The 12,164-nt window shown below is 38.3% G+C and overlaps 1 protein-coding gene across 1 annotated transcript; it reads left to right on the top strand.

The window, feature by feature from the left end:
• The first annotated feature begins 570 nt into the window (after positions 1–570).
• Positions 571–10,456, top strand: LOC118663306 (dynactin associated protein). Its single transcript, XM_036322756.1, has 3 exons — positions 571–627; positions 3,874–4,038; positions 10,037–10,456. The coding sequence occupies exons 1-3, from the start codon at positions 571–573 to the stop codon at positions 10,454–10,456; spliced, it is 642 nt and encodes a 213-aa protein (XP_036178649.1).
• Positions 10,457–12,164: the final 1,708 nt, after the last annotated feature.

The raw sequence follows: 12,164 nt of genomic DNA, 5'->3' as shown, positions 1-12,164 counted from the left end.
GAGCTTCCAGATCCAGGGCTGTGCTGTTCTCAAGGAGAGAGAGATATGGGCTGCGCCATTCACTGTTGACCCACACTCTGTGACCCTCTCAGAGGCGCTGGTCAACCATTTGCCTGATGCCTGGACAGAGGTGCAGGGTCAGCATGGATGACGAAACCGACTCCACCCTGGGAGCTGCCAGGTCCCTGCTCTTATTTGGAGCCTGACTTCCCGCAGTCTCTGTCCTTGTGGGCAAGTCTGATTCTAGGTGCCAGCCCCACCCAGCCTTGCCGAAGGATTGAAACTTATATAAGATGTTCAGAGTTCCTTTCTGTTGAGGGTGGTAGTCACAGGACCGCTCAGAGGAAGTATAGGCTTTCTTGTGTCTTTCTGTAATTAATTCATTTCCTTCTCTAAGGTGGATCCTGTTTTAGTTGGTAATTATTTGTTATTTTTAAAATCCACACCTGCACTGATGCATCAGAGTTGATTTTTCAACAATCATTTTAATTATTTCTCAGGGTTATAAAGGGCAATGCATGTGTTGAAAAATATTCTTGGAGTTAAGCTTGTAGTATTGCAAACTCAAAAATGGACAGGAAACATGGGAAATACGTAGTAAATGTTGAACAGTCTGAAAACCAACCGGTGAGTATTATTGCTCTACTTTAAACTTTTGCTTATGTGACAGTCTTGTTTTCAGCATTTAAGAGCAATCTAATCTCTTTACTACTATGCAGTCAATGTCATAATTTTGCATTCTTCTCTGAAAGGAAGAGTAGCCGTGTATTATATATTTGCCTCAACTTTTCATGCTATATTCTACTATATTATACTTTAGAAATTATTTTATATAGTTACTGATATAAAGCATTAGAAATTTTCTATGAACACATGATATGTGAATAAATCTATTTAACTTTCTATATTTATCCTCTTCATTCAACAACTTTGGTTTCGTTTTGAGATTGTATTTTATGTATAATTTATAAATCTGTCAGAACTCAGATTTGTAGGTGTTTTGGAAATCCTGCTATTAATCCTGGATATTGTCTTTAGACCTGAGAAAGAAATCCTCTAAACATTCCTACTTTGCACAAAAGTGTAATCTTTTGTCTAGTTTAAAATGTCTCCCACCTGGAATCGAGCCCTCACTACATAGTTAAGTGCTTTTTATGTATCTGGTTATGTCTGAACCAATAATCTTTGATGGAAATGTGCTAAAAATTAAAATGGAAAGTTAAAATTCACTTCCTGACGCATAAATGAAATGTTTTACCTTTGCAATTTGGAGCCGTGGCTCTCAGCCTGTATTCATCGCCTGCAGTGTAAGCCAAAGAAGACAGTCCTGTTGCTCGGTGTTAGTGGACTAAAAGGATTCCCATAGGTGATTCCTGTCACCAGAAGAGAAGGGGCGTGTGTTCTTGAGTCATTGAGCAAAGGCCCCACCTCAAGAATGTTCTCTTTGTCTCTTATGAGCTTGAGATACTAAGATTGGGTCTTCAGGATGCTGGAACTTGCAAATGGGAAAAAAAATCCATTTAGCCAAATATTCATCATTTTTATGGTTTCTCTAGATAGCAACAAACTTGATGATCTTTACAGATATTTTCTTAAATTGTTTTTATAGCATGTATCTGGACAGCTGACTATTTCACTTTACTGTGGACATTTAGAGCATAGCTATAAATATATTTTTCTCTGAAGACTAAATTTAATAATGAACTTTAAGGATTATTTGAAGATTATAAATCAAAAGAAAATAAATTTTGGTGTTTTGTTTTTCTGTTGGGATGTAGGAATCATAAGTTAATCCTTATAAAGTTACCGGAAAAACCTATAGAACTTTCTTTGGTAACTACAGCTAATGCACTTCGGTTGCTTCTGGCCATTATTAACTAAGGCTGAATATTGGGTTAAATATTATTCCCAGTTCTCCAACTATTCCAATTTTGTATAGAAACTCTGCCTGTACTAAGACTCAGAGAAACCTAACACAGTAAAAATATTACTCAGAAGCCAAGCCTAGATCATAGGTTCTGCACCCTTCGTGTAGACACCACTTATCATCTTCCTTCTCTGAAAGGGATGGGATTCCAACAGGGCCAGAACATTCTGGAAAACAGGCCGGGTGAGTGAGTTTTACTTTGTTTGCAAAGTGTGTTAAAATATCATCAGCCTTTGGCAAATTGGGTAATAACTAACGCAACAGAATCAGCACTTAGGACAGTAGGCAAGGTTGTTATTAAAGGTAAGTCCAACTTTGCTCAAATTTACCTGGTGAATAATATGGACTTGGTTAAATCTTAATAAAGCATAGAGCTGTTTTCTTTATTTCCTTGATATAACATTTAGAAAAATCTAACCTAGCAATCACTTTACTGCCGAGAGCATTTCGTCTTATCTATATTAAATAACAATGATTTATTTTTTGCATTGTTAATGACAGTTCCTAATAGACAAATGGCCACATACAATCCAGTTTGACAATTTTATGAAACTTACTGGTGGTTGGACTAGCCATTTTATAGCTATCTAGTAATGTGTTATTAAATCAACATGATCAAAGACAACTAGTAGTCGTAACAGTAGGAATGAAAACATGAATACTAATACCAACAACAGCAATAGCTAACACTTACTGAGTGCATGCTCTCTGTCTGACTGCTCTAACCCTCCGGCAGTTATCTACTCATAGATCCTCACAGCAAATCTACGAGTGGGTATTTTAGTGTTCTCCCTTTGCAGACGAGCAAGGAGAGGTAAAGGTGCCTTTGACTCACAGCTAGAAAGTGTTATTATTCCATCAGTTGAAGAGCCCCGGATGATTCCACATTATTTTTGAGATGTAACAAAACTTTTGATCAAGATCCATAAATTCCTGAACCTATTCCTCTCTCATTTTCACTTTATCTTGTTCTTCTGCTTCTTTTAGCACACCTCTTCCCGCAATGATCTCCCACTGAACTCACCCATGTTCAACCTGTATCACACCTTTTTCTCAACAACATTTTGCATTTATTGTATTATTTGTTAATGATGCACAAATCTGTTCTGTCTCCCTGTTATTCGAGCATATAGATTCCCAGAGTAGAGACCTTTGCTGTCATTGTTGAGGACTGTTTTTACTCTGCTGTATGCCCAGTGGGAAGTCAGAAAAGCCATATCACAAACTGGACAAATGGTTTGTCTTCTGCGTCCCTGTCCTGGGCTTGTGAGTTCCATTGTGTAGAGCATGGCATGGATCATGCAAAGTCTCTTTGTATGAACATTTTTATTAGTATAGTGTAGTATAGAATACATTATATTAATCTATTATCATACTTTAGTAAAACAATATACTATATGTAGTATAGTGGAATGAAACTCTGACCTTAACACTGGGAGGTATGGACCCCAATGCTTGCTATATGTTTATTATGGGATAATAATGATAATAATAATAACAATAATAATTCAACTCTTTTTGAGTCAAAATCTCATTACCAAAATGACCATTAACAGATTTTACCTTATAAGCTGCAAGCAGTTCTTTTTGTTTTTTTTCAGCTCTAACATTCTATTCCTTGTACGAAGAGAAGTTTCCTCATATATGCTCCACCTACAGTAACTTGCAACATGAGGGTATTTAATACATGCTTGTAAAATGACGGAGAAGATGAGATGATACACATTTCTGATCTGGAACATCAGTCGCTTACAAAAATTGGTTAAAATGTGATGTTTAATAATCTGTCTAGATTTTTTTATTTTCATAGAATAATAAGAAAATGTTTATTCATTTCAGAAGTCTTTATTCCTCTTAAAAGTCACAGAATTGTTTATTTTTAACAGAGTTTAATTTGATAAATGTATCACCATATCTTCCTACTCACTTATGCTTTATCTCCACAGCCAATCATGTGTTCAAATGACCAAGAGGTTCATGGCTCTGCATGCTGGCGCCCACTTTCACGTGACATAACCTGTGATATCTCTTCCAACTCAACTGGGGTCTGCGTGGGCCCAGGAGTCCTTGGACATTCAGGATACCCACAAACAGAATCATCCCATACCCAGGTAATGTTGTATGTGTTGCAGCTTTTACCCAGGTTGGGATGTGCTCTATACGGGGATGTATTTGTTCTTTTCTTTCCCAGGAAATGTATTCAATCATTTAATTCGCACACATTCATGGTAAGCCTTTGCTGTATTAGCTGTTAAAGTTATAAGTCATTGCGAGGCAGATCATAAGAAGGAAAATACTTTGTAGTCTCTGTTTTCAAAGGGCCAAAGTCCTAGTTGGGGACTGAAGTATTCACATATATAGAGAACATATGTGAAATTCAAAGGACTAAATATAAAGTACAAATGCGGGGTTGGGGAGGGGCAGAGGAGCGCATATGTTGGCAATGTGCAGCTTAATTCTCTAATTAGACTCTGGTGGGAGATTGGGTCATAGTTAAAGCCTCAAGGGTCCTACTCTGTTGGTGAGTGCTCACTTTTCTTACATTGTTCTGGCTTCTGAACAATGTTGGTGGCACTTTCTTTTGTCTCTTGTTTCTGACCTCTGGTGCGTATGACCTTGATATAGAAACCTGGCTCTGTTCTGCAGGTTTTTTTCCACTGGCTTTGGAGACTGAACTCAGCTCCCCTTGGTTTGTGACCCTATTGGTCAGCTGAATGAACTTTACCTCAGGACTGTATCTCTCAATCTTCAGCCCTAGTCTTGACCTTGACTATACATTGCTTATTCTGCTTGGAAGTTTGGCTGGGTTCCCCTGACTCTAGAATTCCTACCCTCTGTTGCTTAATCTTGCTGTGGATGGTCAGTAGAAAGAGTCTGAGTCTTGTTTTTTGATTCTGGATTAAAATTATAATCTGCTTATACTGTTGCTGGGGCAATAGAAAAGAATGAATGAGCTCCCCAGGGCAGAGTTAGGAAATCTTTCTTCTCTTTTGTGGAGATAAAGAAATCCATAGCATCGTAGAATTGAAAGACAGGAGGTAACATCTGATCTGGTAGTTCTTAACCCTTGCTGCATATTAGAATTAGGGGTTGTTTATGAAGTACCAATGGCTGAGCCCCACCCCAGACCAATTAAGTCAGAAACTCTGGGGGTGGGGTCCGTGCATCAATATTTTTTAAATGCAACCAGTGATGAGAATATCTGACCTAGTCCCATTCTAACATCTTTAAAAATCAGGGAAGATATGGCCTATGAAATCGAAGAGATTTGCCAGAATTCACCTAACTTGTGATGAAATGACTCAAACAGGAGAACTTAGGTATCCTGTTCTCTGGTTACATTCACTTTATTTTAAGAAGCTGCTCTTTTTCAGTTTCTTTTAAAGGAAGGAGTAGACTCCATTAAAGTGCCTTTGGTCAAGGTAAAGAAAGTATTTTTTCTAGGGCTAACTTGAACTTAGTGGTCCTCATTGCCCTGGCCTTGGTGACCCATGCCTTCATTGTAATCCTGCTGCCTTGGGCTGCCACTCTTTGCACAAAACCCAAGAAATGCTGGGGCCCATATTTTGTAACATTTAATGTCTACTCTAGTCTGTCTATAAGGCATGAGTGTTATATTCCACTTCTTGAGGGTTTTACTCTCATCCAGGTAACAATATAATAAGCACTTTAGACAATTGAAAATTTACATACCTGACTCTATGCCAGGCACTTTACAAACACTTATTTTTATCTTATATTTCTTATTAGTTATGTATCATTATAAGGAAACCGATGCTTAGAAAGATAAAATTGCCAAATACTACATAGCTAATAAGTGGCAGAACCAAAATTCAACCCCCAAGTCTTCTTGATTCCAAAGCTCTTGATCTTAATCCATATGCTACTCTGCATCCAAAATAAAAGTATTTTTGAAAACTAGTGAGATAGATATTTTTAGCCCTATATTTTAAGATAAGAAGATTTGAGGCTCAGAGAAGATAAGAAATTGTATAAGATGTCATAACTCTGAAATTTTAACACATCTCTCCAATTAAAAAGATTGCTCTCTTCCACTTTGCTTTGTTGACCAAGACTATTAACAATAAATATTTGCAAAAACACTGTAGAATTAATGAAGCATTCATTTTTGTTAATTCTTAAGGTAATCTAGAAGTCACAAGCAATTTTATCACCAATTCATAAATGAAGAAGTAGGGACTCAGAGAAGTTAAACAATTTGCATAGGCAGAATGTAGATTTCAATACAGTGTTTCTAATCTCAAATCTCAGTGTGTTTTTTTTTTCTTTTAAACCATACTAGTAAATAACTTAATCTGTGATCAGGATTAGTGAGAAGTTAAGTAAGGTTAAAATGCAGGTCACTGGAATGCTTCTATGGGGCTCTTTCCTTTTTAAAAAAAGTTTTATTTATTTATTTCAGAGATGAAAGGGAAGAGGGAGAAACAGAAACATCAATGATGAGAAAGAATCATTGATCAGGTGCCTCCTGCACGCCTCACACTAGGGATCGAGCCTGCAACCCAGGCATTTGCCCTGATCTGGAATCATAGGTTCACGCTCAACCACTGAGCCACGCCCAGGCGAGGGTGCTCCTTCCTTTGTGCACTTGCAGTCAGTAAGCCTGGGAAGCAGCCAGTGCACTCAGGTGGGCTCTCTAGGTCCCTCTGGTCGTATTATGTCCTGAGCAGCTACCTCCATGCCAGATGATGGGAAGTTATAAAGGGCTATTATTAGGATTTGATTCACCAACAGACTATGAATACTATTACTTTAAAAATTGGTAATACGCCAAGAACAATTATGAAAAAAAACCCCTCATAGTGTATCATTCCTCTCCTGATAACACAATCATTGATCAATACTCAGGCATTGTTGCAAAAATAGGTGCCTGAGGAGATCATGCTGCCTCTGGGTGGTGAAGTCAACAATAGTAGGAGATATTCAGCAGATAAAGTTACTGGGCTTAGTAATAGATTGGGAAGTTTCAAGGATGAACTCTCAGTTCCAGCTTTTGGAACTGAATGTAATAGATGGTGATGCCATTTAATAAAATGTGGGAGCTGGCCAGGGTTCACTGGGAAGATCATGACTTGAGTTTGGATACAGTGAGTCTGAGGTACCTTTGAGACCAGAGATGTGATGTCATGCAAGCATTTGAAGGTTGGAGAGGAGAGCTGGGCTGGACATAAACTTGAAAGTCACTCTGATATAAGTGGTAATTAAAATAATAGTTATGAATGAGAAAGATGAGAAAGAAAGCTCAGTAACCAAATCTTGCCCACCACTATTTTGTAAATCTAGTTTTATTGGGATACAGTCATGCCTACTTGTTTACTTCCTGTCATGATAGTGGCAGACTGGAGTAGTGGTGGCAGAAACTGTATGGCTCACAAAGTTGAATATAGTTACTATTTGGCCCTTTACCAATAAAGTTTGTTGATCCCAGGTTAGAGTGAAAAGAGACAAGTGAATGCCAACAATAAAGCCCCAAAGTGGATAGTGAGCCTTCAAAAGAAACCGAGAAGATTCTAGGGCAGTGGTTCTCAACCTTCTGGCCCTTTAAATACAATTCCTCATGAAATTATTTTCGTTGCTACTTCATAACTGTAATGTTGCTACTGTTTTGAATCGTAATGTAAATATCTGATATGCAGGATGGTCTTAGGCGACCCCTGTGAAAGGGTCGTTCGGCCGCCAAAGGGTCGCGACCCACAGGTTGAGAACCGCTGTTCTAGGGGTTTAGTAGGAAATCAATGAGAATGGAATATCACAGACGCAAAGGAAAGAGATTATTCAATAAAGAGAAAGAGGAATGGCCTCCAGTGGCAAATGCTACTGGAGGGCTTAAGTAAGAGAAGAGCTAAACTAGGTTACTTCTATTTTAATGAATGGATGTCCCTGATGACTTTATTAAGAGGTATTTCATGGCATGACAGAAGCAGGAGCCAGACTGATTTGGATTGAAGAGTGTGCAGATGGAGACATTGCATTAGACAACTGTCAGGAAATTTCATTTTCCAAAGAAAGAAAAGTAGCTAGACAGGATTTGGAATCAAATGATGCATTTTTTGTTTGTTTAAGATGGGGAGAGATTTGAGTGTGTTTAAATCTTAAAAAGAAGAATCCATTGAAGAGGAAAGTGGTGAAGTATTCAGTCCAATAGAAAGGGGAAATCAAAGGAAAAGAAAGTGCAGAGGGGATGGGACGGAAGGTCAGATGGGCAGATCCGTCTCAGGCAGAAGGAGGGCTTGCTCCTCTTGTGTAAATCAGGGAAGAAAGAGAGGTGGAGCCAGGCATGGTTCGGTTTTCAGGTTTGGGACCTAGAGGGGGTTTGAAAGACTTTCAGTTTGAGGCCCTGGATAGGTAGTTCAGTTAGTTAGAGCATTGTCCCAACATGTTAAGATTGTGGGTTTGACCTCTGGTCAGTGCACATGACAAGGAGCAATCAATGAATTCATAAATAAGTATGACAACAAATTGATGTTTCTCTCTCTTTTTCCCTTCCTCTTTCTAAAATTAATCAATTAAAAAAAGTTTTCATTTGATGGTTTCAAGTTTCCTAGTGAAGCAGGAAGGATGTGAAGTCATTTGATGAGAATGGGAAGGGACAATGTTGATAACCAGAACAGTGAGCTGAGGTGTTTCCCCGGGGTCGTGTTTTGTGACACCCAAGAATGAGCTCCATGGACCAGAAGATTTAAGCAAAAGTGTGGAAAATGTATTACAAGCAGATTCAGATTCCCCTCACGGGGGTGGGGAGAAATAATGGGCTGCCCCCCTCACGCCTTGTAGTCCAGGAGTATATATTTTCCACAAGCCTGCTCTATGTCTATCTCTGTTAATTCCCTCAATTGTTCTTGCCCAGCAATGGACCTGAACTTTCTCTGTTTCTGTGTGCCAGTTCACTTTACTGTTGCAGGCCCTCCCTTGGTTTCCCATGCCTCCCTTTCAGTCCAAAAACATTTTATTATTTCTGCTTGGTTGGGTTCTGTGATTAGGCTGCTCAAACTGCCATGTCTGCCCCTGCCTATGTTCCACCTCCTTTGTTTCCCACTGGACCCCTGCCCTATCTGCCTGCGTTTCAAGTGAGCTCTCTCAATGTGTGTGTGAAGGCTGGTGGGTGGAGGTTACAAGTTTGAGGAGAAAGAAGAAGATTGAGAAATATAATCGGAGAATTATAATAGGATGGCAGAGAAGTACAGAAATTCCACTCAAGAATGGTGATCACACATTTATCCTGACTCTGCTCAGCCCAGGGGCTTGACTTTCCCCAACAGTGTGGCTGCTCACAGTGGGCAGGTGCAGAGAAAGCAGAAAGCCACGTGCTTGCCAGCTGGAAGGAATGAAAAGACGAAACTGTGGGAGGTTTTGGGGAATTAGTGTTATTGAAATCATGGAACATAGAACAAAAGGTGGACAAGGAGGGATATGAGTGAAGCAAGGGCTGCTGGGCTGAAGATTTAAAAAAAAATCTTTATTGTTGAAGGTATTACATATGCCCCTTTTGATCTCCCATTGACCTCTATAGCCCGCCTCGCCATTCACCCCTTGCCCCAGGCCTCCACCACTATATTGTCTGTGTCAATGGGTTATGCATATGTGCATACAAATCCTTTGGTTGATCTCTTCCTACCCACCCTGGGCTGAAGATTTTAATAAAAGTAAAGAAAGGTTATTATACTAATAATTGAACAAACAAGATGGAAGGAGAGGAGATGGTGGTTAGAACACTGGATTCTTAAGGAAGTGATTTTGGAAGTGGAGCAGTTAGGGTAATGACAATGTCCAGTGGAGGATCAGGTGTATGACAGAGAATTTATTAAAATGCCATTCTGCTTACATAAAAAGATGAAGAACCCCCTACCCATCATTGGAAAATAGAATAAGAGAAGATGAGATATTGGCAGATCTTGATTTCTTCCAAAGTTAGAGATTGCATGCAATTAATTCCACCTGGATTAAAACTTGAATTTTAAGCCTAAATATCTTCAGAGATTATAGGGCTTCAAATGATGTTAATGTACTAAGTTGTACACAAAACAAAAGGGATGATAAATCGAAAGACTTTTTGTTTTTCATTACTAATATTTTTATTGACACTCTTAGGTGAAAAGAAATTGCTGCTGTAATTGGACTCTGTGGAACATCTTTTTGGCTTGTCTCTTAGCCTGTGTGATAACAACAGCAATTGGAGTGCTCATAATATGCCTGGTGAATAACAGAGGAAATGACAACTCTTCCATTGTTATCAAGATATCCCCAGACGATGGGGAGCCTGTAACTGCTATTCATGGAAAAACCTCTGCTGCTCCTCAGCCTACAGTGACCACCACGTCGTCAACTGAACCTACAACTGTAGCCACTTCAAAAGACTCTACAACCATTTCAACGTCTACTGAATCTACAGCCACAACAGCCGCAACCACCACTTCAACTGCACCTACAACCTCCACACGTTCAACTGAAGTTACTATCACAACAGCCATCACTACTACTCCAAATAAAATCAGAGCTGCCCCCAGTTAAATGGAATCTACAACAGTTGCAATTGTAACATAAAACTTTTTAAATATATATATATTTTTTATTGATTTCAGAGAGGAAGGGAGAGGGAGAGAGAGATAGAAACATCAATAATGAGAGGGAATCATTGATCAGATGCCTCCTGCATGCCCCCTACTGGGGATTGAGTCCGCAAACCAGGTATGTGCCCTTGACCGGAATTGAATCTGGGACCCTTCAGTCTGCAGGCCGACACTCTATCCACTGAGCCAAGCCAGCTAGGGCTGTAACATAAAATTTTGATAAAACTTTATCTCAGTGGACAACTAAAACAATCACCACTTCCACCATCTCTTTTAATGTACAACTATATTTACTTCAGTTGAATCTACAACCACTACCATGTCCATTCAACCTACAACGACTGTAATTTCTACTTAGCCTACAATAACAGTAGTCATCAGTCTCCTTCTTCAACCTGTAACATACAACTACAAATGCCATATCATCACTTTCCTAATAGAACTACCATCAGGCATCAAAATGTTTTCTTCTGTGGCGAGTTAACCTTTAGTTATCTCTGAAGATTAACCTACAACTATCATTTTCCACTAGCTCTTCCCTCAAACTGTAGCTACCTCTTCTGCAATAGCTGAGTCAATATTTACTGCTATTTATATTCTTTCAGTAGCTACCATGATGCCACTTGAAGACATCATGGTAGCTACATTATTCACAAGAATTTAGACAGTGAATAATGGAATAATTACTTCAATCTTCACTAAATCAACACTGAGAACTTCTAAATGTATTAAAACTGTTTTTAAAGAACTGAACATAGATTCTTTAAGCTATAAAGAATCTGCTGATGGTGCTGTCATTCAAAATAACATAATTTCATATAGAAAAAGTAACCCAATTTGTTTATTTAAGAAATATTAAAGAAGTTTTATAAAAAAAACCTTATGATAAAATTAGCCGTTTAGATTGTAATATGTATTATTTTCAGTTCAGAATGTTGCATTCCTCTGTACACAAATTGAATGAAATGCATAATAAACAGAAATTTTGAATAGGTACGATTTAAACAAATTTATGTAGAGGAAATTCTAGAATTTATTATAATTCTTTCTTTTATGGTGAAGTTATATTTCTTCAATGTCTCCTTAGATTGCAAATACCTTTTAAACAATCATATTCTATTTACATTAATATTGAAAGTATATGTGAATCTCTTTTTAAAAATTACATAATTTTCTGCAATCTTGTAGGTCAATCAACTAAACAAAATAAAAGACATCTCTTCAGTTTTAGCTATGTACTACAGACAGAAGACACAGCCCCACCAGTGTGGCTAAGCATCAACTTAGGAACCAGGAGGTCACAGTTTGATTCCCGGTTGGGGCACATGCCTGGGTTGCAGGCTGGATCCTCAGTAGGGGGCATGTAGGAGGCAGCTGATCAATGATTCTCTCTCATCATTGATGTTTCTATCTCTCTCTCTCATTCTCCCTTCCTCTCCGAAATCAATAAAAATTCATGTTTTAAAAGAGACAGAAAAAAATAGCAACACAAACCAAGCAGTTAATTAATTTAGACTTAATTTTTGAATTCTTAATAATTCCAGCAGATTTAAATTACAATTAATGATATCCCAGATTTACCAAACCAGAATCTTTAGATTGGAACTAATAATCTATAATTTTTAAAACTTCATAGATGCTTGTACTGT

The sequence above is a fragment of the Myotis myotis genome, unplaced genomic scaffold, assembly GCF_014108235.1.
Source record: "Myotis myotis isolate mMyoMyo1 unplaced genomic scaffold, mMyoMyo1.p scaffold_m19_p_9, whole genome shotgun sequence".
In the NCBI taxonomy this organism is placed as follows: domain Eukaryota; kingdom Metazoa; phylum Chordata; class Mammalia; order Chiroptera; family Vespertilionidae; genus Myotis; species Myotis myotis.
Note: the sequence above shows the minus strand (reverse complement) of the source record. Positions and strands in the feature narration are given on the sequence as shown.

Excerpts from the sequence above, each read along its gene's own strand:
- LOC118663306 (XM_036322756.1), top strand. The coding sequence starts at position 571 with ATGGACAGGAAACATGGGAAATACGTAGTAAATGTTGAACAGTCTGAA. Across the intron at positions 628-3,873 it reads AACAGTCTGAAAACCAACCG|CCAATCATGTGTTCAAATGA; the intron begins GTGAGTATTATT and ends TTATCTCCACAG. Across the intron at positions 4,039-10,036 it reads CAGAATCATCCCATACCCAG|GTGAAAAGAAATTGCTGCTG; the intron begins GTAATGTTGTAT and ends TGACACTCTTAG.